General features: G+C 57.5%; 1 protein-coding gene across 3 annotated transcripts in view; it reads left to right on the forward strand.

Moving 5' to 3' along the window:
• Positions 1–27,964, forward strand: part of CTIF (cap binding complex dependent translation initiation factor) — a 253,727-nt gene that overhangs the window by 151,524 nt on the left and 74,239 nt on the right. For 2 of the 3 annotated variants that reach the window (XM_045849928.1, XM_045849927.1), the window contains exons 8-9: positions 8,772–9,264; positions 11,590–11,889. In XM_045849928.1, the coding sequence (XP_045705884.1) occupies positions 8,772–9,264; positions 11,590–11,889 (793 nt within the window). The remainder of the gene's footprint in view (positions 1–8,771; positions 9,265–11,589; positions 11,890–27,964) is intronic. The other variant, XM_045849930.1, reaches the window with a different exon arrangement.

The raw sequence follows: 27,964 nt of genomic DNA on the forward strand, positions 1-27,964 counted from the left end.
CCCCATGAGAGCACAGCCCCAGGTCTGCTGTGCCAGTGCTGTGTCCCCAGGGCCTGGCATATTTCGGGACTCGCTTGAGGCATGAATGAATGCCCAACCTCCTGCCAGACCCCAAGGGCCATTTAGAGGAGGTTCTGCCTCGTCCCATGGAAGCAGATGCTTTGAGGAGCATGCGGGAGGAATGCGCAAGGCTGTCAGTCTGGTGGCAAAGACTAGGGAAGTCAGATCACAATCACCCTAGGAGCCTGGAGGAAAGGAGGTGGCTCCTGGGGGCTGGAGGGGCTCCCAGGCAGGTCTGGGCCCTGCAGCCTGGATGGGGTTAGGAGCGGTGTGGAGGGACTCCTCAGGGACAGCTGTACGGCTTACGTCACCCCCATTCCCAGCTTCCCTTGGAGTGTTCCATCGGCGATGTCGCCTTGGGCATGCCCACTAATACCTGATTAAGCTCCAGGCAGAGCAGAATCTCAGAACACACTTCTTTGGTGCAGCAGTAACCAGCCCAGCCTTTCCTCTCTCTCATCGCGTGTTGGTCCATTCATTCTGTGGTTGGGGAGAAAACGTGCAGCGTGCAGAGGTGCCAGTCAGACGCTCTCACTCCCACCCCAGAGCATCCCTTTGGCCAGTAAACTCCTGGTTCCTGAAACGTCCAGCCATGCGGTGAAACACTGAGCTTCTTACATGAACCTTTGCCTTGGCTGGCAGACACCTCGGTCTTGGACTGTTTCCTGCCCGACTCTGGGTGAAAGGAGGGTCCCACGGGCTGTTGGTGTGAGAGAGTCTAGAGCCGGGCTGACGGTCTGGGGCAGCAGGCATGTTCCTGTGGCCCACAGGCACCCTCCCCGTGGGCCTGTCCTAACACCCAGTGCGGGGAGTGGGCCTGGCAGTCGGAAGACTCACTAGTGCAGTGCTGCCAGGGCGTCAGTGGTAGCCAGCCGTTACAGGGTGACTCAGTTTTCAGCTGTCAGAGCTTTGGCGTGATGCCCCCGGTGCCCCGGAGACCTCTGAGACCTCAGACCGGTAACCGTTTGATCCAGTCGAGGCGCACGTCCGGAGCCCGGAGTCTCGGGGCAGGCTTGCCACTAACGAGCGGGCAGCCCCAAGGGAACGAAGCAGCCTCTCCGAACCTTGGTTTTCCCATCTGTGAAGCTGTCACGCTGTCACTTGTGTAGCCCTCCCAGCCACCCAGCTGGGGACAGAGACACAGAGAGGCGAAACCACCCTGAGCTACGCAGCTCTGAGCCACCGAGCTGGGCTCTGAGCTGACTGCAGACAAGGAGCGTCCTGCAGAACAGACTCAGTGGATTCCCGTCATCTAATTCAGCCCCAAGTACACAGTAGGTGCTCAGTTCATGCAGGCTGCCATGACCCTTGTCCCTTTAGTAAGCCATTGTCCTGTTCCCCTTGGTTGGCTCCCTGCAGGGGGAGGCAAGTCTGCCCTCTGCTTTTCCTCATTAAGCTTCACCGTCGTTGTGCAGACTGGGTGGACGTGTGAGGCGAGCAGCCTTTATTTCTGGGCCCCCCTTGTCAGCACTAAGCTCAGCAGCGGCCCCCACCCCCGCACCTGAACCTTGTGTCTCATCTCAGCCCCTGCTTCGTCCTGGGGCCTGGGGCAAGGAAGGTGGGACCCTGCGCGGCGCAGCGCAGGGCGTGTGGAGGTGGGCAGGCGTGGAGGCGCCTACGCTCCAGAATAAGCAGTCATCACTTTTCCTGAAGGCAAGAAATATGAACCCATGCATAGTTTGAAAACCACTCGCCCTAGGAATTTTGCTTTCAGAAAACTTTAAGCAGACCTACAAATTATGTGGTAAAGTGTCTGACATTGAGGGAACCATAATAAGTCAGCGGCCCCCGGAATATCTAGTTGGGAATGATTATGAAATAAAAAATGAACAGAGAAATGTTTATCTGCATCGGGACTGCTGTTTAAACTCATTCTTTAAAACAAAATCTGAAGATATTCTCCCACCACCCACCTCCCAACATGCAGCTGTGGTGTTCCGAGAATTTTTTTTAATAAAAGAGAGAAATCTTCGAGTGAAACAAGACATCTGATTTCAGAACCCAAAGAAGAAAGAATAAACTAAATGAGTGATGGAAACAGCATACTGACAATTTCCATTCTCAAAAAAAAGAAGCATTATTTCCCTAACAGCAGGTGTTGCCAGTAGCACAAATGGAATATTAATCTTATCTCCTAAGCCCTTCCTCCCCACCGCCACCAGAGAGAACTCGCCCGGAGAGATTAGAGCGTAATGAGCAGGCAGGGAGGTGGGTTCCCATCCCCCTCGTCTGCTTGCAGGGCTGCAGCACTGCACGTCCAGTGCGTCTCCAAAACCTGGATTCACATGTCCGTGTGTGTGTGTGAGACCAAGTGCGCCTTCCTTGCCTGGCCGCTGGGAGCAAAAGCACTTTATCCCCAGCCCAGCCAAACCTAAACCCACAGGTTTCGTGGTGAGCGGCCAGCTGGCCCCTGGAGGAAGGTAGCCACCAAACAAACCCAGGGCCAGCACACACAGAAGAGAGAGGAGCTGGTTTAGGCCAGCGCAGCCAATGACCGCTGACAAATATTTGTGAATGGCCAGAGCAGGGAAACCTGGTCTCCTTTGTTAGGGCCCAAGGCCCGCCCCCCCAGGTCTGCTCCAAAGCATCGGGCCCTCATAGCCCTTCCCCGGGCCCAGGATGTGGGCCTCGTGTGGCCGTCACCACAGCAGGCCTCAGCTGTAATTCCGTCTTTCTCTCCCAAGAGGCCTGGATCTGCGAGCGAACGGGGGGGGGGGGGAGACCGGCGGGGGGGGGCGGCGCTGGGTGCCGGGCCGGGCTGACAGGCCGGGCTCACTGCCGAGAGCTGCCGCAGGGCCCTCTGGCATGGATTCCACCTCAGGAGCCTCAGTTGGCTTCTCTGTAAAATGGAAAGAAAGCGTTGACCCGCCTGCCCACAGAGAACGAAGCAGGGCCTAGAGCAGGAAGGAGGAGACCGGAGAAGAGGTTGCGTGCCCCTCGCCTCCACGGCATCTGGCTCTTCCCTGCCCTCCAGGGCCACCCAGCCCATCTTACCGACCACCCGGCACCATAGCCACCGTCCTGCACTTGACTGTACCGGTCTCGCCTGCCCGGTTGGGAGAGGGCCTTGAGGGTGGTCTCCCAGGCTGCCCCTCCCAGCCACAGGTGCTGCCCCATGTGTGCAGAGGAACTGCCGCCCGAACAGAACGAGGCCGAGGAGGCCCACTCTGCCTAGCACCTGGGCATTCTCGGTCTTGGCCGCGTTGACAGGGCCATGTGGCTCCAAGGTCTTCCCATCTAAGAGGATGCAGAACTCTAGCCCCTCTCCCAAATTTACAGAAAGGAAGGACAGGAGGTCTGGGAAGATCCACTGGAATTCTTTCTGAGTCTTTCACTCCCCCCCCCTACCCCAGCCATGTAAAAACTACCCCCAGCTTCCTGTAGGTAGAAGGAAGCTTTGTTTCATGTGATTTGGGGCACAGAGAGGGAAATCCCTGATAGGGTAACTGGGAAGCCAGACAGTTTCAAGACGAATGCTGGGAAGGGCTTGGTCAGCCATCTCTGGGGGCCCTGCTGGGCCGCGGCTGCCGGCACCACAGAGGTTCTGCAGAAGGATGAGAGAAGTTGAAAGAATCGGGCATTATCTGCCAGGGAGTTTCCAAGGTTCTTCTCTGAGCTTAAAAATTACTCACATTCACAGAACAAAGAGAGTGGGAGGAGAAAGGGCCAATTAGTTGAAAGTAATTAAAAAATCAAAGCAGAGAGGATCCATACAAGTCACCAGTACACGGCACCCTGGAGAGTTGACGGGCCATGGAATTTCTCCCGTGGCCAGCCGGCGATCCCCGGGGCAGAGGGGTGACTCAGTGACTCACTTTGCTGGTGGGGCCCAACTCTGCCCTGGGTGTCCCTGCTGGTGACCCCTCCCGCTGCCAGTGCAAATGGACCATCTTCCAGAAGGAAAGCCTGAGGCCCACCGAGATCAAACCGGAACAAGGATGAAAAACACCGTGCGGGCCTCCAGCCCGGCTCAGCGTCCCAGGCTGCAATCGACGCTTCTGTCATGACTGTTAAATTCCCAAAATAGACACAGACAACTAAACCCCCCGGATATTCTATATTTAAAAAAATAAATAAAATAAAACGAGAGGACTTCAACAGGTGGAGCGAAGGCAGACTGCCTGGGGTCCTTCCTTGGCCCCTGAGGACTGATGCAGTGATGACTTGCTTGAGTTTTCTTCTCGGCCTCATAGAGCTCAACTTGGAGCTCAAGAAGCTGGCAGCCCCAGAAGCCCCCGACTAAAGCTCCAGCCAAAGGACCAGGAAAGGGGCAGCCCCCCAAGACAGGAGACCCTTGGACAACAGCTCTTGACTCTAGGCAAATGCCCCCACAAATAGTGACTTCACCCCTCCCATCCAGCCAAGGCCAAGTGTGGGGCCAAGATCCCACCCTCCACCCCAGGATGTGAGAAGGCACCCGTGTCGGTGTGGGGATCAAGAACTCCCACCCTGTCCTCTGACCGGAGCAAGGCCAGAGGAAACCAGATACCAGGTTCGATTAAGTCTAGAGTCTCCTAACATAATGCCCAAGATGTCCAGGTCTCACCTGAAAATCTCCTGTCATACCAAACCCCAGAAAAATCTCAGTGGAATGAAAAAGACTTCCAATACTGAGATGACAACAGCGTTAGCATTACCTAAGATTCTAAGGCAGCCAGCATAAAAATGCTTCAAAGAACAATTAGGAGCATACTTGACACAAATGAAAAAATAGATCTGGGCAAAGCGATCGGAGATGCAACAGAGAACCAAAGGAAGACTCAGTGGACAGGCACGACAGCAGAACTGAGGGGACAGCGGAAAGAGCCAGTGTCCCGGGACACGGACGATGGAAATGACCCGGTCTGAGCCACAGAGCGAACACAGACTGACAAAGAAGGAGCCAAGCCCCACACATCCTCGGAGTCCAGAAAGCAGGTGAGAAAAAGGGCAGGGCTGAAAAATCGCCCAAGGGAGTAATGGCCGGAAGCTTCTTGGGCACTCCTGGCAGGAGTGTAAAATGGTACAGCCTCTCTGGAAACCAGTTGGACGGGGTCTTAAAGAGCCAAATATGCAAGTGCCCTGCAGCCTGTCAGCGGTGCTCTCAGGCACTTACCCCAGAGGAAAAGCACTGTGTCCACCTGTGCACACGTGTTCCTCGCGGCTTCGTGCATCATAGCCAATAACCGGAAACCAGCAGGTGTCCTTCGGCAGGTAAATGGTTAGGCTCACCGGCACACCCGCACTGCGGGATGCTAGCCCGTGCTGAAAGGGAATGAACTATGGACACACACACCCACCTGGACGAATTGCCAGGAGTGATGCGCTGAGTGAGAAGGTCCATCCCGAAGGGTTACATAGCGTGTGGTTCCATTTCAGTAACGCCCTGGAGACGACAGAGTTACAGACGTGGAGACTGGATTAGCTGTTGCCAGGGGCTGAGGAGGAGGTGGTGGGAGGGAAGTGGGTGTGAAATGGGGATCTGAAGGGTCTTCGTGGTGATGGGACGTTCTGTATCTGGACCGCATTGGTGTGAAAACCCTGGCCGGGATCGTGTGCTGTAGTTTTGCAAGATGTTGCCGTGGGGGAAACTGGGGGGAAACCGAGGGTACCGAAGGTCTCTCGGTGATATTTCTTTCCACTGTGTGCGAGTCTGTAACTGCCTCGCAATAAAACATTTAGGAAAATAAAGTCGCGTTCATTTTGAAAACTACTGTTAACATTTTGGAGTGTATCCTTCCAGATTTTTCTGTGCACATAAATGCTTGCCTTAAAAAGCAGCACCGTGCCGCACATATTACACACAGCACATGTTTCCTCCCGTCGGCAAGACTGAGCTCTTGCACCACATTCTCTGCTGCTCCCCATTCAGTCGGTGTTTTGAGGTTGTAGACATTGCCGTTAGGAATGTCCTTGAACCCGCATCCCTGTGCGCACCTTTCATTGTTTCCTCTGTACGTTGTCACAAGTAAAATTGCAGGGCCCGGTGGTCTGCCTGTGTTAGAGGCTCTTGTGACAAACCGTCAAATTTCCGTCCAGAGACATGCAAATGCCTACTTCTAGTATAGCCGTCCCCCTGATCCGAGGCTTCCGTTTCCGTGGTTTCAGTTACCCGTGGCCCCCCGAGGTCTGAGAATCTCCATGGACAATTCCAGAAGTGAACAATTCTTAAGTTTTCGATTGTTCGCCATTCTGAGCAGCGCAATGAAATTTCGCACCACACCACTCCATCCTGCCCTGGACGCAAATCACCCCTTGGGCCAGCGTCTGCACACTGCATGCACTGCCCACCCCCTCCCTTAGTCACTTAGTAGCCATCTTGGTTATCAGACCGACTCTCCTGGTATTGCAGTGCTCGTGTGCAGGTCACCCCTATTTTACCTACTAGTGGCCCAAAGCACAAGAGTAGAGCTGCTGGCAGTTTGCATATGTCACAGAGAAGCCTTCAAGTTCTTCCTCTAAAGGCAAAGGTTGTACTGGGTGGGCCAAAATCATCCTTTGGTTTTTCTCCATAAGATGCCCTTAGTAGCACTCAATTGTCTTTAACTTCATTCGAAACACTTTTGTTAGATTGTATTGTGACAGCTGTCATATCAGTGTGCATTTAAAAAACAAATCACAATTGAATTTTTGGCAGCCATTTTCGTATTGGAGGTGGAAGAAAATACACAACATTTTCAGCAAATTATGCTTTATTATTTCAAGAAAGGTACAATCACAACTGAAATGCAAAAAAAAAAGATTTGGGCAGTGTATGGAGAAGGTGCTGTGGCTGATCGAACGTGTCAAAAGAGGTTTGCACGGTTTTGTGCTGGAGTTTTCTCACTGAGCAATGCTCCACAGTCGGGTAGGACAGTTGAAGTTGATAACGGTCAAATCAAGAGATTAATTGAGAAGAATCAATGTTATACCACGTGGGAGATAGCCGGCATACTCAAAATATCCAAATTAGTGAAGTTATTGGTGAAAATGAAAAACATGTCTTCTATTTTACAGGCAAAAACCACATAGACTTTTTGGCCATCTCAATCTGTATAGGGGGAGAAACACATACACAAGGGCCAGACAGCCACGGGGCACCTTGGAACGTATACCCCTGCGGGTAAGGGGGGGACTGCTGAAAACAGTGTATTGTAGGGTTACCATTTGTGTGGAAACACACTGAGCACCACACACCTGTCTCTCACTTAATGACTAATTTCCCCTGAAAACCCCGCCATTTAGGGAAAGCCATTCCAAACAACAAAAATGTTTCTGTTCATTTTAATGGGAAAATGATATGTTAAACCCCAACCTAAGGCACCCCCAAATTTTCACAGATACAAAATCATCACATGAACCTTAAACTGAGTTTATATCAGTAATAATTTGAAAGAAAATAAATACAATTCGTTCATAAAGCGCAATGAAAGAAAGGTCTGTTGCACTCGCCGAAGAGAAGGGTCACAGGGGAGGATGGTGAGGGCCTCAGTTTTTAGAAGATACAGGCTTCTTTCTGCCAGCTTCCTTCACTGGCCTTCGAACTTTTGAGGGACTCGTGGTTATCTTGTTCTCCACTTGAACTTCAAATGATGTCCAGTAACGCTGTGAGGATGAAACAGAGATGGAGCACAGGGGCTTGCCGTGCCGGAGGGGCCGCTGTGCGCAAGGCCGAAGGGCCGTCAGATGCGCCCCCTCCCGGCTCGCTTGCCTTCAATCCACTGATCGAAATATTTGGTCTGCACCATGGTGCACACCTCAGACTTCTTCCGTGTGATACGCTCTGCTTGGAAAGTGTTCTGTCAAGTGCACTGGTGCACCTGTCTTTGCTCAGCACCGTCACGCTCAATGTCACCTCTACGTTAGTCAGCTTGGTGGTCACAATAATATACCGCAGGCTGGGAGGCCGAAACAACAGTTTACCTTCTCTCAGTTCTGGAGGCTGGATCAAGGCGTCGGCAGGTTGGGTCTCTTCTGAGGCCTCTCTTGCCTTGGCTTGCAGGTGACCTCCTCCTCCCTGTGTCCTCCTGTGGCCGGTCTTCTGTGCAGGGGCACGTCTGTCCTAATGTCCCGTCACAGAGACACCAGTGCTGCAGGACTGGGCTCCCCCCGCTCCCCGACAGCTTCACCTGACCTTAATCGCCTTTTTAAAGGCGGCATCTCCAAATACAGCCCCTTTCCGAGGTTCCGGGGGTTGGGGCTTCAACACGTGAGTCAGGGTGGGGGAGCACAATTCAGCTTGTAACAACTCCGTCCAGCATATTTTGTGGTCGGGTTTGGGAGTGAAAATGTCAGTGTATTGGAAAAAGGTGGTTTGACAAATGATACAGCTTTTCAAGAGCCATGATGGTAGAAAGTCATGACAAGGATAGTTGGTACCAGATGCAGGCCTGTGTGTATATTTTTGCTGGAACGTGCATCGAATATGTTGGGAAGAGTCACAGAATGGTAACGGTTGCTTCGAGAGGGTGTAATGAGTGGCCATAAGATAAGAGTTAGGAGGCTTCCCTGCGGACTGTGCCATTCTAAGTCACGGGCTGACTTAAACCCTCTGTGATCTCAGGGACCTGCCACCTCGCTCTCTGCTGTCTCCCCAGGCCCGTCCCAGAACTTGGCCCAGGGGCGATGTTCAGCAAGGGTGTGGGAGGGATGAATAATGAGCGACTCAGTGGATTCCTCGTGCCGTGTTTGGACACAGGGACCCTGAGCAGCCCACCCAGTCACCCTCTCTGTCTGTCCCCTTTGGTTTGCAGACGGCAGCAGAGACCTCCAGGAGGGAACAAGCCCCAGCAACACGGTGACCACCAGCCGGGCAGTGCCAAACACAACAGGGACCACCAGAAATCTTACCAGGGGGGCTCCGTGCCCCACCCCTCAGGGAGGCCCACCCATCACGGCTACAGCCAGAACCGGCGCTGGCACCATGGCAACACGAAGCACCCACCCGGCGACAAGGGGGAGGCAGGCGCCCACCGCAATGCCAAAGAGACCGTGGCCGTGGAGAGCCCCAAACTTGAGGACGCCCTGGGGGACACCGGGCACACTGGCCTCGAGCTCCCTTGCAGCCCTGACGGCCCGGCCCCAGCGGCCTCTGAGAGGCTGCCTGCGCAGCAGCTGGGCGCCCCAGAGGCCGAGACAAAGCGTAAAGACAGTATTCTCCCCGAGCGCATCGGGGAGCGGCCCAAAATTACCCTGCTCCAGTCTTCCAAAGACAGGCTGCGGCGGAGGCTGAAAGAAAAGGTACCGGTAATTGAATTTTTGTTGTTACACCAGGGAGGACGGCATGAGGTAGGCACACTGGAAGGCGGGCTCGGTTTAAGGGACTGGGGAGCCCCGAGGTGGGAGGCAGGAGCCACCACTGTCTCGGGGACCCCTGGCCACCAGAGGGCAGGCCCGTGTCCAGCTCGGCACGAACCCCTCCAGCACATCCTGGCTCCTCACCTTCTGGCCCCTCAAAGAGGCCACACGGGCACGTGGTACCAGCCCCCAGCCTGAGACGGGAGGGGAGGAAGAGGCGTGTGCCTGGGGGGGATGGAAGGGTGTAGGGAAGGCTTGGCCCGTCCCTCCAGCATTTGCTGGGGTCAGACACTGCCCTGTTGATGGTAAAGGCCAGTAGTTGGGGGAGATAAGAAGGACTGACGCTTCTCCCGGGGTGAGTACCGGCCAGGCTGTGGTCCCCGCTGGGGCCAAGAGCAAAGGTGAGTCGGGCACAGCGTGAGCAGGCCTCGGCCTTGCCATCCCCGCCCTCATCCCAGCATCCCTGGAGCTCGGTTCACAAATTCAGAAGGAGACACCCCCGAGCCTCCGGAGGAGTGATGGGGGTCTGTCCCCGGCAGCAGCGAGCTCAGTGTGCTCCTCTCGCTCCCCTCCCCGGCCAAGCGGGAAGGTAAGGTCACCTTGGAGAGGAACTGCTCCTGAGAAGGGCCTCCCGGGAGTCCTCCCTCTGGGGTTTCGGGGGAGCTCCGAGTGCTGAGCATCTCCCCGGCCTCACTCCACTGCCTTCTCTCCTCCACTCTTCACCCCAGAGCCAGGCCCAGGTCCACCGTCAGGCAGGACAGGCAGGCAGACCTCTTCCCCATCAAGTCTTGGTGCTGAAATGCTGTTCCTAGCATCCTCCACCCCACCGCTCCCTGGGGGGCCAGCAGCCGTAAGGTCCCCCAGGGAAGCCTCACCCGTTCCGCTGTGTCCCAAAGCAAGGGGCCTGATGACCACGGCGCAGTCGTCCCCTGAACAGCAGCTTCCGGGACGGATTGCTACAGCTCAGCCGGGGAGAGAGGACTGTTCGCTAAGGTCCCTCCAGGGCTACTGAATCTGACTGCAGTGCCGCCCAGCGGGTATATAACAAGGGCTTTCGGGTCCAATGAACCAGGCTCCGTCTTCACTCTGCCTTTGACCGACTTGGTGATGTTGGACAAGTCACCTAACCACTCTGCACCTGTCGCCTTGTCTGAGACATGGGTGTGATGGTGCCCACCTTGCAGATAGACTTCGAAGATGAATGTCACCACACGTGTAAAGACCCCCACGTGTGGTTATCGTGCCACACACCCCTCTTCCTGCCCCGGGGCACAGACAGCTGGGGAGGGCACACCTTCTAGCATGACCTCCTCGTGTTACCAGGGAGGAAACTGAGGCCCAGAGAGTGACACCGCTTCCCAAAGCCAGAAGGCTAGAGGCGGAGAGCAGGTTCTAGAACCTCCGTCTGGGCCTCCTAGCCCACAGATCTCCTTATTGAGAACAGAAGGGCAAGTGGGGGCCCCCTAATCTTGCCCTCCCTGCTGCCCTCCCCCCTAGCAGGTAGGCCATTTGCACTCTCGGCTACCAGCCTGGTGTGACTGAGTCAGTACTCTTGAGCCTGTCAGCTGCCATTTTGCTTCCTCCTCCAGCCTGGCTCTGGTGTGGTGGCCTTGAAACCTCAGGAGGGTGTAGGGCTTTCTGCCTGAAATTTCTCTCCTAGAAGTGCCGGTCATTTTAGTGACACATTGGAGGGTTCTTTGGTGTGTAGCATCCGTGGTGCATAGTGTCAGCTTGGCCTGCACAGGACACGAAGCCAGGACCGTGTCCCCAGGGATCCTGACTCCAGAGAACACAGCCACCCTTGGGCCCTAGGGGCCCGGAGCGACCCCATGGGCGCCTCTGACCAACGGAGCAAGCATTTGGGACGCCACCTTCCTTCCTGACCCAGTCTTCCTGCCCTCATTCTCTCTTTGGCCCGATTTTTTATTTGTTATCTTGTTTCATCTTTTATAAGCCCTACTAAATCATTTCTGGATTGAGACCTTGGATGGACAGGTAGCCAAACAGAACCAATATGTATGAGGATCCTGGGTAAGAGGCAGAGCTCACTAGGAGGCTCAGCTCAGGCAGTCACAGGGGCCAAGGGCAAGGCCAGCAGAGCTGACCTCGGTGGGGGTCAGCGTTCCCGGAGGGGGTCAGACCCCAGGTTCTAGAAGGTAGGGCTGCGTCCTTCTGGGGGGTGGCAGGCCTCCCTCCACCGGCCACTCCCCCAACAGACACACAGAAACCTCGGTGGCACTCAGGCGCGACCCGGTCTGTCCCCCATGCCCCCAGGACGAAGTGGCGGTGGAGACCACCAGCCCCCAGCAGAACAAGATGGACAAGCTGATCGAGATCCTGAACAGCATGCGGAACAACAGCAGCGACGTGGATGCCAAGCTCACCACCTTCATGGAGGAGGCCCAGAACTCGACCAACTCCGAGGAGATGCTGGGCGAGATCGTCCGGACCATCTACCAGAAGGCGGTGTCCGACCGCAGCTTCGCCTTCACGGCCGCCAAGCTCTGCGACAAGATGGCACTCTTCATGGTGGAGGGGACCAAGTTCCGGAGCCTGCTCCTCAACATGCTTCAGGTAACCCGACACCGACAGCTGTGCCTCCCCCACCCCACCCCACCCCCGCCCCGCCCCGCCCCCCGCGGGTTATTACTAGAGAGAAGGCTGCGAATTCTGACCACGGTTGAACTTTTCCCAAGTTCCACCCTTGCCCGCTTAATTATAGAAAATAAAAAGGCACTCAAGGGGCAAGGGATGAGTGGCCGGATTTACGTGTGTTTGTGTGAGTGCTCCATGGTTACGATGGACCAATATAATTTTATAGGTGCGTCCTGTTTAACCGGCCTTTCCCTCCTTCTATTTCCATGATAAGAGGGCTGGCTTGTGGGCTCACAGGCTGTGCTTTGACCTCTCCCCGTCTGAGCAGACACGAACCTGCTGTGAAGGGACTTCTTCCTTCTCTTCCTCCTCCCCCCCAGGGCCAAGCCCTCCCCCCCGTTACCAGGGAGGAAGCTGAGGCCCCTGGGGGTGGTACCATGGGTTGTGTGTAGCTGGTGCCTCAACGGGTCCAAGCAGGAGAGGTTGGGTCCGTCTGCCGATGCACTGGGCGTCATGAAACCACTTGGGGATAGCAGGGAGGCATGGCCGTGCAATGCAGTCTTACTCCTTGGCGCTTTTCCGCTCAGGCCCCCCACCCTCCGAGAGCCTGACCCTGCTCCTCCTCCTTTCCGCTGTGGGTGGCAGGGCCAGCGACGGTTTCACTGGTGTGTGTGTGTATGTGTCGTAGGCAGGCATGGGCTTGGGCATCGAGTCTGAGCCCGGCACAGTTTCGTCTTGTGAGTGAGGAGCTGGGGTGAGTGATAACCTGCTTGTCTGTCATGTCACGGGTGGTAGCGGGTGAACTGCTGGCCCCAGGACTGGTGGCATCAGGGGTAGGTGGCAGGTGGCACAGCATCGCCCCAGGACTATCCTCGAAGACTCTTGACTGGAGAAAATCGGCTCTGCTTTGACTTTGGACATCAGACTGACTGAGACACGAGTTGAGTTCCCGTCCAGGGAGAGTAACAGCAACTTGGAAGGTCTGAAAGCGAGGCCTGGGAGAGACAGACTGCCTGCAGGTCTGTCTTAACCAGGGCGACCGTACAGGAGGTTGTCTGAACCGTGACACTTCTGAGAGCCAGAGACCCTACTCGTGATTACACCCAGACACCAGGTGCAAGCCAGGACAGATGGTCGCCCTGGTCACAAGCACCTGGGGCATGGGCTGCTGTCTTTTCCCTGAGAACAGGAGGAAGCCGCCCCCCGCCCCTCCCCCCCACATGCTGCCCACAGGGCTCCATCCCTGCCCTCCTCTCCTGTCCCCGGGAGCCTGCTTGCTGCAACCTGAGCCCTCGCTGGCCAGCCTGGGCTGCGTCTCTCCAGCCCCAGGCCCCGATCAGGTTTCCATTCCTGGATCGCCAGTGCTCCCCTGGTGACGAATTCCCGCATTACCTGAGGGATTTGCACGTTGGGCATGTTCCTCGTGGGCCGGAATGTCCTGGGTGAGGGTGGAGGGTGACGGTGTGGGGGCAGCCTGTCTGCCACGTACCACCAGGCATGGGGGAGTCGGGAGGGGGCCGCGTCTCTGGTCTGGACTTTTGTCCTCTCTTGAGAAGAGCCAGGATAGGCCAGGTTTTCTAGACAATGGCTGCCAGGGCGTGTGGTGGACAGACACACAGGGCCTAGGGGGACGCACCCAGCGGGGAAGGACAGCCGACCTCAGGGGCCACCCAAGGTCCCGCCCAGGTTGGGCATTTCTTCCAGCGACCTGTGGCGCGAGCAGCCTCGCCCACAGTGCCCAGCAGAGCGTCAAGCCTGCAAATGCTCACCCACTAAAGGGGCTCCCTGCCCTCTCCTTCAGTCACGAAGCAAGCTGGCCGAGGAGGGCAGGAAGGGGGCATGTTCAGCCGCACTAAACCCAGCGAAGTCCCCTTTACAATGCCCAGCTAATTTCCAAGGAATTCCTGTCCTGGGAGACCCCGTTTGGAAAGCACTAGGACAGGGAGAAAGGACTGGGTCGGAAGCTGGGGAACAGATTCCCCGCCCGATTCATGCTATCCCCGGGAGCTCGGCCTCCGGGGCTTTTGCTGGGGAAGCGTTCGGCTGCTGACACTCAGCCGCGGCCCTTAGCGTTCTGTGCTGCTGTAGCCGAGCCGGGACACGTGAGCCTTGTCCTTTCTCGCTCTCCCCAGGACCTGCCACTGGCACGAAGCAGTCCTGGGTCCCCTTAGTCCTCAGAAACCCACTTGCAGCCTATTGCAGCTCAGCGGTAGGTTTGTCAACCCTCCCGGTGCACCTGGTCTCTGGGGCAGAGGAGTGCCGTCACTCCCGCCTCTGCCGTTTGCCTGGGTAGAGCATTTGTGGGTCAGGTATGTAGAAGTCTACACGTGCCCCTTAAGGCCCACTCTCCCCCTCTTCACTGCCTGCAGCCCCGGTTTCCGTGTCACTGAGGAGGGAGCCCCTTGAAGGGCATAACCAGGGGGCTTGAGCCGGGCACTCGGGCCTCCTGGGTCGCTGCTCAAGGCCCTTTCGGCTCCCAGGGAGGGCAGGCTGGGTGTGCTGGCGTGAGGCTGACCTCACAGACCCCCTGCTTGTCAGGCCCACCGGAAACCAGCACCGTGTGGGATCGGGCCTCCCTGGGCCCGCTGCTCCTCTCTGCAGCTCAGGAAGTGAGGCGGCCAGTTAGAGTAGGCTTTCCAGGCAGTGTAGTTCACGGCCACCCCCGCCCCAGACTCACACGGCACGAGAGAAGAGCAGGGCTCCTCAAACCCCCCTTCCCTCTTCACGCCCACGGGGCTGCCCATTTCCACCCACGTTTGCTTTCTGGCAAATCCGATGTGTATCTCTTTGCTGGCGGGTAGTCCTGGGTCAAGCCCCCAGAGCCCTGTCCCCACTTTCTCCGTCTGGGGTTCATGCTCAGCTCCTTCCACCCAGGCCCACTGCCACCGGCTCCCCAGCCAGCCCCTGGTGCAGTCCGGTGGCCTCTGTGATGCCCCTCACGTGACCAGGGTTGGCCACTGCCTCCACACGCAAGTCCTGAGACCCAGCTTAACGACCAGTGCTGGCTGCGAAGCACCCGGGGTGTGAAGTGCCCCTGGGGCGCGGCTCCCGCAGCTGTCTTCGGGTGTCGTCCTCCTCGGCCAACCGCGTGCTGGCCGGGGCTTCCGCAGTGGGGACCGGTGGCACCAGGGGAGAGGGGTGGGCCCTGACAAAGTGGGCAGCAGTGTGAGGGCCACCTGCTGAGTTGAGAAACAGCCCCCGTGAGAGAGAAATGCCCCCTGGGGAGGTCAGAGGACCTTTGACCCTTCCCAGCGGGACTTAGCATGTCGTCCCAAGGAACCCAGAAGCACCGCCCTCGTGAGCTCTGGTGAGGCCAGAGACCCTGGGGTCTCTCCGTGGGCCCTGTCGCCCGTCCCACTGCTCAAAAGTGGTCTTTCTGCCTGAGTTGCGGTCCTTTCCTTCGTGGCGTTTTTAGAAGTAAAATTCTGCTCACCAGCGTTTCTTAAATGTCTGCTGTGTGCCAACCACGCCTGTACATTTCATCAGTTTCTCAGCTGGAATGTGCGTACAAACCACGTGGGGTTTTACTTAAATGCAGATTCCGATCCGGTAGGTCTGGGTGGAACCGAGAGCCTGCATCTCTAACAAACAAGCTCCCAGATGACGCCGGTGCCGCTGGCCCGCAACGAGGCATCGGAGGGCTGCAGGTGATGGGTCAGTTTCAGAGGTGCGCCACCTGAGGCACCGTCTTTTGTCAGTGCGATTGTCAGAAGTGGGGGTCCAGCCTGGGGAGGTGGAGTTCCAGCCACGGGGTTTTCTTCGGCCCCTGAACAGGTCCTCGGCCTGGCCATCCATCAGACTCACGCGGGGAGGACCTTCTGAAACACGCCAGCAGGGGCCCCACCCCAGACCACTGTGTTGCATTAGACTCGCCAGGATGGGCCGGTGTGTCCTTTTTTAAAGAGGTCCCCAGGCAACTCCACGGTGCAGCCGGTCGGCACCGCTGTTAGGAAGGTACCCCAGGATGCCCTGACTGTGCACCGTCGTCACTTGTGTACCAGCTGGCCCTGCCTGCCACCCCGTAAACAAGTCAAGAAATAGGTACCAGGCACTGGACTCTGCTGAGTGGCGTGGATGAGCAGGTGGGAGAGCACCGAAGCAGGAGACACGGGCAGCCGAGGCATCCCTCAGCCCTGCCCGGCCTCAGTCTCCCCTCTGTGCAGTGAGGAAGCGTGTCTGGACCATCCCAGGGCCTTTGTCATTCTCCTCCCCATCGTTCCGAGGCTCCCAGTGAACCAGGCAGGAGGCCGGAGAGCCGCCTCTCGTCTCCCACTGACGCCCTGCCCCTCTGTCCTCGGCCCCTCTCCCACCACCGTTCCCTTTCTCTTGGCCTCACGGATTTGTCGGAGCCACTATCTTGCGTTTTAGGGAAAGGGCCTCCCTCTCAACCCACATGACCAGGCTGTGCCAGAGGCCAGGCCACCCAGGTAAAGCTGGGGAGGGGATGCCCGTCCCTGCCCAGACCACCTCACCCTAACCCTTCCCGCCTGGCGCCCGGCTTCCTCATGTTGGCGGAGTCCCACCCCCACTAGAATGTGTGGCTCAGTGATTTCAGACCGCCCAGAGAATGGGGGCTGCCCAGGGCCCCCAGGTTCTAGAAATCACCACAACTCTGCCTTGATCCTCACCGGGCAAGCGCGGGGCAATACTGGGGAGGGGCGCTCTGGTTTCATGGCGAGGTGAAGAATGAGTGTGCCTCTTTTTATGGGACATTTGGAATGACAGGAATTGGAGGCCTGAGTCCCCTCCGCCCGGCACTGCCCTGTCACCACCCCAGGCCTTCCACTTGGGCTCGGGGAGCGCTCCTTTGCCGAACTATGCTTGGGTAGTACAAGTTCAAGGCCTCCTCTGTTGAAATGCGTGTGCCCTGTTTAGCCAAGAGGTGTCTGCATCTGAGCTATGCAGAGCAAAGTATTATTAGAGCAGGCATCAGTGCATCTGTAACTGAACCCAACTCTCCCTAGCAACCGTTGCCAACAACACCTCTAACAGAAGGATGCAATACCTTTTTTTGAAAGAAAGAAAAAAAAAAAAAGCACATCTCAACCGAACCGTAAACATAGCAGGGCTGTTGTGAAAAGACAACGCAAAATCAGAATCGGAAATATGACCAGACTTCAAAATAAACTGCTGTCTGCCAGCAACTTGTAGAAGACACAGCCTCTGCAAAAACCACCCTCGGGCTAGAGGCGGATGAACTCTTCGAGTTTCTTTCGAGCTGGGTCACCATTAAGCCTTGCATTTGGGGCTTTTGATATACAGAAACTCGATCGAGTGGTGACAAGGGCTTCGTGGGGTCTCTGTGGGGTCTCTGTGGGATCTCTGGGAATGATTTTACCTGTGAGTTTTCGTGCCAGCAGGGGCACTCAAGATTTTCTAGTCTCGCTGCTCCTATCGATACATCAGGATATAAGATACTTTGTCAGGGCTGGTGCGACGCCTCGGACCCTCTCCTGGTGCCACGTTGGCCATCTTGAGCAGAGGACCAGGCCAGCCCTCTAACTCCAGTCACTAGGGGGCACCTCCTCTCCTCCTGGCTATGTCAAGGTCTCAGGAAGATCAAAGCCGTCCCCTGCACCTAAAGTGTGGCCTTCCGGACCCCGCCGTTCACAGAGGAAGGGAGAAAAGGGACTAACCTTGGTTCTTGGAGTTCCGAGCAGCTCTTGGCTGTCAACTCCTCAAGGGCAGGAATCCTGGCTGAGTTATCACGGGTTCCCCAGCCCCTGGCACTGTGACTTGTACATAATAGGTGCTCACTTAACTGCCTAGGTGAGGGAGGGGTGGAGCCTTCAGTCAGGTACCCGTGCTTCCTGGTGTGTGGTGGGGGTCTCAACTCTCCTGAGCACCTTCGTCACTAGGAACGAGGGGCTTCTCTCCCCAAGGTGGGTTCCAGGGCAGAAGTCCTTCCCCACGTTTACGGACAAGGAAGGCTATTCCGTCAGACTACAAGCCACACCCAAAGTGAGGGGGCTAAGGGGGGTGGTCATTCCAGCCCCCAAGTTCTGGGCTCCCATGCCACACTACCCCTCACATAGCTTATGAGGGCCAGCAGCCTGGGAAAATCAAGAATCTGCCTCATGAAGCTGTTAGTGGGGATTTTGAACTCCACCCATCTAGAATAATTGCAGGGCATTCGCAGTGGTCCCTGAGTCTCTGAGCTTTCCGGGTCAGTGGAGGGCGGAGAGTGTCTCAGGAAGCACCTTCATGTCCCCACTTGCTTTACCCAGATGAACCCCACAGCTGTCAGTGCCAGGGTTCGGCTCTCCCCTGCACACCCTACCCCCCGCTCCGACCTCCTCCCTCGCTTCTTTCTGCACACCCACTGCTGAGCCGACGTGCACTCCAGGCATGTAAACTAATTTTACTGTTGGCCCAAGCCGGGCATACCCGAGGATAGAAGCACATTGTTCTGTTCATTCCGGAGCCCAAGCAAAGCCCTGGGCCAGACCCACCCCCAGCCCCCTCCACTCTCGCTGGAACTCAGCAGGGTGAAGCAAAGGGCTGGTGGGCAAGAGCTTCCCTTGTGGGCAGATGGAGGAGGGGAATTTCAGAGGCCCACCAAGAGTCTCTTTAGAAAAAAAAAAAAGGCTGCTCCACCTGCTGGCTGGCATCTGAGCATCCTTCGAGTCGTCCGTGCCCAGGCTGAAGGCCGTGTCCTGCGAGGGCCACCTAGAGCCGGCACGCACGTTCCCCCAGGGTGGGCACCGCGGGCTTGCCTACGTGTCACGGAGACCGGTCATCACCAGAGTCTGGCAGGTGCGGCTGGGGAGATGGGGAGAGCCGCTGCTCGCTGGCACCGAGGCCCTTAGCCCACCTTGCCAGAGCCGCGGAGGGTGGGAGTCCAGTGTGTCCTTGCCAAGCCTGTTGCCCACACTTGCTTTGGCATGAGTGAGTTTTACCTTCTTTCTCCCAACCCTCATTTCTTTTTTTTTTAGATTGTATTTATTTATTTTTAGAGAGGGAAGGGAGGGAGAAAGAGAGAGAGAGAGAGAAACATCAATGTGCAGTTGCTTGGGGCCGTGGCCTACAACCCAGGCACGTAAAATCGAACCTGCGACGCTTTGGTTCACAGCCCGAGCTCAATCCACTGAGCTATGCCAGCCCAGGGCCCAATCCTCATTTCTTTCTCAGCAAACACTCATTGAGCAGAGGCTGTACACCGCACACAGGGCGGAGCCTGTGCAGGTGTCGTCTCTGTTCATCTGCCCACCCCTCCACCTTCTGCCAGTCCGTACAGGTGTGGGCGCTGTCCCGAGTCTAGGTGTCCCCTGCAAGGGCCCAGCTGGAGTGTCCCAAAGTGAGTGTTCGGACCAGCTTTCCCCGACTGTTCAGTTTAGGGCTGGGGGCGTGGAGGCAAGGCTGTGGCGGCTTCTGAAAGTGCTGCATCTGAAGTCCCCTCTGAAACTGGGAGATGTTCAGTGGGACAGAATCAGCCTGTGACTTGATGGGGGAGGGGGGTGCATTTTGGTTTTTTAACCTGAAAGAAAGCAGAAGAAAGAAAATGATCAGTGACTCTCAGTCAGTCCCAGAAGGAGCCCAGGACAGCAGCTTGCCAGCCAGTCAAGCTTTTCTTTTCCAAAACTGTCCCTGTCATCTTTGTGTCCCCGCACTGTGCCAGCACCTAGTAGGTATTTGGCAGGCAGCAGAGGGCCGGTTCCAGAAGCCTCGGTTCAGTGGGACCGGGGTGGGCGGTCACCTCAGCAGCAGGAGGGAGCGAACAGAGCCGCGTTCTGTTCCTTCCCATATCTGGGCCAGGGAGCTTTACCCGGGTCAGGAATGGTTTCACCGTCCCCCGTGTCCCTTGCCAGGTTGTGTCCTCTTCCCTGCACACCCTTACCCCCCACTCCGGCTTCATTTTTCCTGCTAAATCCCCTGATAGAACTTGGCCGGGCGCTTCCCTGTCTGAAGCTGCCACGCCGAGGCAGGCCTGCAGATAAGTGGGTTATCGGAGAAGGCCAGCTCAGGTGTCCCGGGCCCCAGAGGGTCACCCCTGGCTGGCTGGCAGCTCACCCCCAGCACCTCCTCCTCCCCAGAGCCAGGCCTGCAGGAGACAGCAGATCCTTTCCCGCAACCCAGCGAGCGGCCGGCCCCCAGCCGCCGGGGGGAATCTGAGCTATGCTAAGCCGCTCCAGATCTCAGCATCGCTGCCCTGCCCGGGCACGGCCGGCCCAGACAGGGCGCCTCTACCTGCCGCGGCCGCCACTGGAAAGCTGGCACCACCTGGGCTGATGGAAAAAATCTCCCTGCGGGTTATGTAACCGCTCTCTGCCCTGTCCCTGGCTTCCCAGGGAGGCTCCCAGCCACCACCAAGGGAGAGTGGGGGACCGTGGCCAGGGAGGGGATGACAGAGGGTCATTCTTCCACAGGGAAGTCTGGAGTGATTGCCCGAGGTCCTCAAGGCCCCAAGGAGACTGAAGTGTCCCCTGCAAACGCTTTGTGGGTCTGGGAGGCCTGCGCAAGCTGCACAGCCTAGCAGAGGAGGAAGGCGTGGCTGGGGGCCAGACCCGGAAGGAGGTGTTAAAAAGGAGAGTGAAGGGCAGTTTCATTGCTGGTTGTTGGGTTGGGTGGGTTTGTTTGTTTGTTTGCGGGGGGGCGGTTAGATTGTGGTAAATATATGCAACATAAAATTTGTCCTGTTAACCATTTTGAAGTGCATGACGTGGCAGCACCAAGTACAACCACCGCCTGCCCCCAGGACCCTCTCCTTGTTCTGTGGTGATGGGATGATGGTTCCCAGCCCCCCAACACCCTCCACTCCGCCTTCTGTCCCCGTGACTTTGCACATGCTGTGCACACCACCCATGAGGAGAATGACACCATAGTTGTCTGTTCTTGTCTGGTCTGTTTCACTTAGCATAATGCCCTCGAGGTTCATCTGTATGTCAGAATTTCCTTCCCTTTCAGGGCTGAGTAATATTCCATTGTGCGTCTATACCACATCATGTTTATGCACTCGTCTGTGTTGATGGACACTTGGGTGGTTTCTACCTTTCGGCTGCTGTGAATAAGGCTGCTCTGAACATTCAAATTCAAGTGTTTGTTGGAGCCCTTGCATTCGGTTCTTTTTGGATACAGAGCTAGAAGTGGAATTGCTGAATCGTATGGGAATCGTTTAGCTTTTTAGGGACTGCCAGAGTTTTCCAAGTGGGGGGAAATACAATGAACCAAGACCCAAAGAAATTATGCAGATGAGGGACGGCGGGGGCGCTGCGTTGGCTGGGGTCGAGGGTGCGAGTGGGGCGGCAGAGACAGTCGGTGAGGTGCAACCGGTAGGAACCCGAGAGGCAAAGGTGTTTAGGCTTTAGGAGGTAGGACTGTGAGCCATTGTTGGTTGCTGAGCTGTAGCATGCTAAGATTCATTAGAAATCATAGAACCATCTAGACCTAAAGGAAGACTCTCCAGATTATCCGTCCAACCCCTTCTTCCTATTATAGACGAGAGACCACAGACCCAGAGGGGTTCACAGGAGCCTTGCTTCAGGAAGACATGCATTCAGTGTGATGAGCAATAGGATGCTATGCTTGGAAATCTCTTACGTTAGAGAATCGGGGGCTTTAGGTGACCACAGTCGTCTCTTTTGCAAAGGGAGCGCAGAGATTCAAGCCTGCCCCTCCCGGCTCTCAGCTGCCCTGGCAGGCCTCATTGCCCACCCTCCTCTCAGGAGCCTGCTCCCGGCCTTGGTGCTGGAACAGCAGAGATCCGGCCCCCGCCCCACGGTGCAGAGGCTGGGAGCAGGGGGGTGCCTACCACAGGGAGTGTAGGCCAGTGTGGGACGTTGGGTGTGTCCCTCTCCCCCTGTTTTCCTTCCTTTGGCAAGTGCCACAGTGGGCTCCAAGGGTTCTTAGAAGGACAGGGTCAGCAGGTAATTTTGAACTGGAAGTCCATGTTCAAAGACGAGCAGACTTCCCAGGCAAGGACACACGGCCTGTGTTCCAGATTGGGCACCAGGCTTGTGGCCTACTGGGCACCCGTGGGGAGGATGAACAGGACTCTGCCCAGCATGTCCCTGCCACCTCTGCCCCTGATTAGCTGCTCCCCAGCCCCGGTGGCACGCCCCCCCCCCACCTTTGTTCAGCCATCTCTCCCTGCATTGGCTGTGTGTGTGGGTGCCTGGCATGACGAGGGTGACTTAACCAGGAAGTTAGTGAGCAGGGGGTTATGGCGGAGAAGGCTGGGGACGTGGAAAAAGGGTGACAGAACTACTGAAACACCCAGCAAAAATGCCGCACTTGTCTTGAACTCACTGCTTTCAAGGCGGCTGGGTTCCATCTGCCCTCGATAAATGAGGCTCCTTTAAGTGGACAGAGGACCCTCCAGCTCCTGGGCCAATCGGCGCACACCATGTGAACACCCCAAATCTGTGTCATGCCCAGCTGCTAGGTTCTTCTCACCTGTACACCTTTCCCTGTGTGGTGGTAGCTCTGTCCCCAGAGATGCTGACACTGGACCATGAAGCACGGGCTAGACCGAGTGACCTCTAGGGTCACCTTCCAACCCAGGAACTCTTGAAGCAACCTCAGAATCGTCAGCATAGGGGACCTGGCCTCAGAACCCGAAGTTCCGACCCAGGGCTCCCTGCATACCCACAGAGACTCCACCCCTGCTGCCTCATGCCCCCAAATTCTGAGTCTTCGGGAGGGAGCGGTCGCAGCCCCTCACTGCCTCATCTCGACCTCAGCTCCACCTACAGGGACCACCTTCACTTACCCCTTCGGTGGCCCTTCCAGATCCCAGTTCACAGAGGGGGAAAAGCTTCAGGCCACTTTGAAGCGTGGGACAGACACGCTCAGGCAAAAGCTGTCCCCTCCGGGGATGGCCCCTCGGCCGCCCCCACGGAGAAGCCCCGTGCCCTCCACATCGTCCCACCCTTGACAGTGCCCCGCCAGGACCGTGGTCACGGCAGCCAAGTTGCGTCACTGTGCATGTGCACTTCCGGAACTTTGCACCCAGACCCACAAAGCAGAGAGGGCCCTCGGGCCACCGTCCTCACCCCCCACGGGCCGAACCGCACAAGGGAGCAGCCCCGGTGGTGTTCAGGGATGGCCAGGCTCCAGCTGAAGCTTAGGGGCGTCTATCTATAGTTGGAGTGAGTGCGTCCTGGAGCAGCTGCATGTGAGTCGGAGCGCCACACGTCAGACTCACGCTCACCGCTGAGCCCGTCAGGCGGCAGCCATCACATTACTCTGGGTGTTAAAACAAGTTTGATTAGCGGAGTGATTTCTCTAACGGGGGTTGGAAGCAGAGTCACCTGGAATTCAGCCTGCAGGCCACAGAGGCTTCCTCTTAATGACCTACTGCCATGTGGCATAAGAAATCACTGACATAGCCCGGAGTCTGACACCTACCTTCTAGCGCTAGTGCTGGCACCAGTCAGTGGTGGCTCTGGGCAGATGCAGCAGTCTGGCTACCCTCGACATGCTCTTTCATTACATGGAGCCATAATACCTGTCTCCTGCACCTGCATATCCCACAGACATAATCATTAAAATCCACTGAAATGCATCTCATTTTGTCTGTGCCTCTTATGGCTCCTCCTCTGAGAGGAACTCCTAGATTTCATAAAAGCGTGTTTTTCCTTTCACTCTTGATAAATCCCCTGCATTTGAGGTTCCTAAGAGATGCCCACACAGTGTGACCCTCCACAAGCCCAGCGTGTGCCAGAACTTGGACTTTGGATACAGTGTTCTGGATAGCCCAGGGGTTCAGCCAGAGCTAGTGTAGGGCCCCAGGACTGGCATTGAAGCCCCCTGGGCTCCCTGTGCTTGGCACTGTTGAACCCCAGTGAGCAGGGGCGACTGGCCTCTGTCAGATACTTCGAGGCCTGCCGGTGGGGCAAGGCCCTGTCAGTCAGAGAACAGTTAGTTTAGGAGAGTTGGAGGAGGGGCATGCCCTGTAAGTGCTGGCACCTGAGGAAGGCTTTCTGGAGGAGGCAGCATGAAGGAAGAGAGAGAATTTCGGTGGGTAGGAAAGCAGGAGGAAGAAGGGAAAGCAAAGGCTTTTGGGTGGGAGGGGCCTGAGTCCGGGGCTGCTGTAGCACAGGAGAGTAGGTGCCAGCCTGCCTGGGGGTGTCCAGCAGCGGCAGCAGTGGCGGAGGCAGCAGCAGCAGCAGGCTCCGCAGGGTCAGCAAGCCCCAGCCTGAGGCCTCCCTGCCAGGCAGTAACCCCCTGCCAGCTCACCGGAACCACAGTGGATCATTCATGGGCCGACTCTTGCTTCTCACCATTTCAAGCCAAGACTGTTCTAATCCAAAACTAAAACTCCTCCCTTAAGAGTAACTAGCTTTCTGCCACCCTTGGGCCTCCTTGGGCAGGAGGCAGGGAGGGCCACCACATCTGGGCCCCTGGCCAGCCTGTGGGGGGCTCTGGAAGCCAGGGTTTCACTGAGGCAGATGGTGGGAGACCCCCCACCTCCCCACCTCCCCACCTCCCCTCTCTGAACAGTCTGCACCCTCGAAGGTGAGGGTAAGCTTCTAGGTGCCCACCTCGTGTGGCCCCCTCCGCCCCTCTGTGGATCCCAAGATCCACAAGAGCCATGTGGAGGTGGGTGTCCACAGACACACATGCGGTGCTGATGCCGTCTTACTGCTCTTTCTCCCGAAGCCGCCAGTCGGCCCCCAGGAACCAGAGGCAGGGCTGCACGCGCAGCGTCCTGCCGTTCCCTCCCCCTCCTCTGCAGGAGTCCTCCCCTCCTCCCCCAGCGCATAGTTTCTGGTGGAGAAGGAGACAGACAGTCTGAAGCGGCCAGCATTTCGCCCAGCTCCACCCACTCCGTCCTCCGTGTCCTCACTTGTGGGCGAGGGTGGCCAGGGTCGGTCTCCCCACCCGGTGGCGGGGCTCATGGAGCCTTCCATTCAGCTCTCACAGCCCCTCGGGTGCCTTGGGCTTGAGAGGGTTGTGTGGGGGTCCGGGACTGGGGAGAGCTGGGACACATTTGGGGGTAGATTGGGGCAGGAAGAGAAGAGGGGGAGCTGCTCAGCAGTGGGGGGCAGTTAGCAGTGGAGAAGGAGACGCCCAGGGCTACAGTGAGGCCTGGCGTCTAGCTCAGCCCTGCCTTTCTCTAACCAGGTGACCTGGGGCCAGGCCGTCCCTCCTCCTGGTGGTTTCCCTGCCCATAAAGTAAGAAGTGGTTTCAGTGGTCTCTTCTCGCTCTTTGTCTGCTGCTCTGAAGCAGACGTTTTGGGCAGACACAGGGTGCCTGTGAGTTACCTGCCGCTGACTGGTGTCCAGACCCCATCTCAGACTCTCCCTGCCTGGGGGCCTCTGCCATCCCTGCCACTCCTCCCCGCCCTCCCGGCCAGGTCGGGGGCGGCAGTACCTACCTGCGGGCAGAGTGGCCTGCAGGGGGTGCCAGCGCTCAAGGCTGGCCTCACCTGCCTGCAGGCCCTTCCAGTCCAGCCCAACATCCTGGTATCCTGGGGGCTGACCACAGGGAAGATTTAAGCCTTGTGATTGTTGGCTGTGCCACAGAGCCACCCCCTAGCATGTGCAAATTCCAGCCCTTGGGGACCCCAGCCCTGAGTCCAGAAACCTGAGTTTGGGGGTGCCTTCCTGACCTCCAGGGCAGGCCAGCACGCACCCATTCCCCAGTGTCTGGGCCTGTTAGACTTTGTGAGGTGGGTGCTAATAGTCCTAACACGTGAGTAAAGAAAGTTCCAGAAAGCTTAGGGAACACACCTGAAGTCACAGCCAGCCAGTGACAGAGCAGAATCGGACCCAGATCCCGAAGCCCCATGTGCGGGCCTCAGAGCTTGCCACGCCACCCGAGTGCCTCCGTGGGCCCGGAGCGCATTTGTGTTGGGGGGCAGGGCCAGGGGGCAGTGAGACAAGATAAGAAGATGCCTTTCAGATGACAGTGTTGACCAGAGCCTCCTCCTCCACGCAGACTAAACACTGTCCCTGTGATCTCTCCCCTGTCATCTTATGACCCAGAGACTCTGGAGACAGTCTCCAGGCCAGAGCTCAGGGGTGCTCGAGGTCTGCTGCTCCCTTTGTGTCTCGCTGGGGGCCGGCGTGCTCCTCTTCACCGAGCTGCAGACGGGAAGCCAGGTGGCTTCTCCTTTGTGGGGGCTCCACTGCAACTTCTCAGCCTGTCACCCTTGTGACTCGTGAAAAAAGGCGAGGAGACTCGATTCTGCTGGATGCACTCCCACTCAGGGGCCCAGGGGCTGGAGGCTGCAGCTCCAGGTTGGGTCCTGGTAAGCGGGTGCTGCTGGTACCCTGAGCATGTTGGCGTCTGCAAGGGCCCCTCTGCCCCAAGCCCCCGAGGTCAGGTAGTAGGCTGAGTCTTCTGTGACCTGCCCCAGCAGCGGAAGCCCGGAGGAAGCAGATCGTCTCTCCGATGAGGCTTCGCGCCTCCGTTGCCTGTCTAGACCAGAGGAAGGGGCGGTGGCACCTTTAACGGGTCCCTTCCTCACCGCCTGGCAAGCTTGAGAGGCCAGGACGTGAGGCTACAAAGTGAAAAGGAAAGAGAGAGCGAGATCGCACCCGCGCACTGTCTCGTTTCTAATGCTCTAAATTATTAAGGAGCGAGGACCCCGGGGTGTGAGCTGGGCAGCTGGTCGGTTGCTGGGTCCCAAAGGAGCCCTTCCTTCTAAGGTTTCCCCGGCACACGGCCCAGAGCCACCCCGAGAGGGAGCCTCCTCGTAGGGAGCTTTCTTCGTGCCACAGCCACGCTTTAATTTTCAGTTTTTCTTTTTAACTGTCCCCCGCCAACCACCACCCCATACCACTTGCTCTGTCATCACCCCTCTGCACTCCGGTGGCTGCGGCTTCATTTCAGAATCAGGTTAAGTGATCCAGGACTCAAAATGGGAAAGGTCAGAAGGGGGTCTCCAGGAAGGCGAGGGCCACCTTGCACAGCGCTCCCACGAGCACTGCTGCCGCATGGGGTCACGTGCATCCTCTCCCTGCAAGTGTGGAGTGGCCGCAGACACCCTGGCTCCCCGGCCTTATCAAAGGGAAGCGCGGGAGCGTGGTGTTGGCATATCACAGCCTGTTCCTCCAGGCTTCCTCTCCTTCCAGCCCAGACAGGAGAGGCAGCGTTCTCAGGGCCGGGTAGAGGGAGAGCGCCACGGGGCCAAGGTGGCCTGAGGCCAGTCCAGTTTAACAAGCGTCTTTATTGAGCGCCCTCTGTGTATGTCAGGGACGGGGGCAGGGTGCTGGGACTGGGCTTGGGGGACGGGAGTGCAGAGAGGCTCAGTGGCCTGTCGGTCCCTCCCCTGTCCCCAAGGCACCCCCCACTGTCATCTCACCCCTTCCTGGCTAGCAGAGCCTCTCTGTGCTCAGACCCGCCAACGTGTTTTCGGAGACCGCCATCCCTGCTTTCGTGGAGCTTCTGGCTTTGCAAACCCCCTCCTTGTTGTCAGGCTCCCAGATGACCCCAAAGGGCTTGCTTGCAAAACTTTGTTCTCTGGACTTTGTGTTTTCCCCGTCTGCTCTACCCTCCCAGTGCCTCCTGGCTCCGGCCCCAGCGCCAGCCCCTGTCTGTCCCTGCAAACACAAGTCAGCTGTGTGTGCAGACAAAGCCGTGTGTCCCAGTGGGGGCCGGGCTGCAGAAGGGACATTTCCAGGGAACTCTGGGGGCGGCGGCTGGGAGGGCAGAGGCGACTGTCTGATAGCAGGGCCTCGGCGTCATCGTCTAGGGGACTTGGCCGGGCCCCAGGGGCCAGTGGCTGTGGGTGGTGACCGGCAGAGGCAGCCAGGCTGGGAGAAATCTGCTGTTTGAGAAGTGTAGGAAACGGGCTGGCCAGGAGAGATAACGGCTTGTTCTCTGTGTGTCTGTGTGCGTCTGCGTCTGCCCAGCGAGGGCGGCTGGAGCCGGGCGGTCTGAGGCCGTATCTAGTGAGATTTTTGTGCCGGGTTGTGAAAGTGACCTATGGAGCCAGCGGCAGGGTTCAGGGCCTGGGAGAGAAGACATGTGGCCCTGCCCTCCCCTCCCCCTTGTCTTGTGTTCCGCCCGGTTCTTCCTCCGCCCCGCCACCCACTGCAGAGTAAGAAGCGGGAAGGGGTGAGCAAAAGGGGACATTCTTAGTGCCCTGCAAATGGTGAAGGGCCT

Source organism: Phyllostomus hastatus, unplaced genomic scaffold (genome assembly GCF_019186645.2).
Source record: "Phyllostomus hastatus isolate PE091 unplaced genomic scaffold, TTU_PhHast_1.1 phas_contig_80, whole genome shotgun sequence".
Classification (NCBI taxonomy): domain Eukaryota; kingdom Metazoa; phylum Chordata; class Mammalia; order Chiroptera; family Phyllostomidae; genus Phyllostomus; species Phyllostomus hastatus.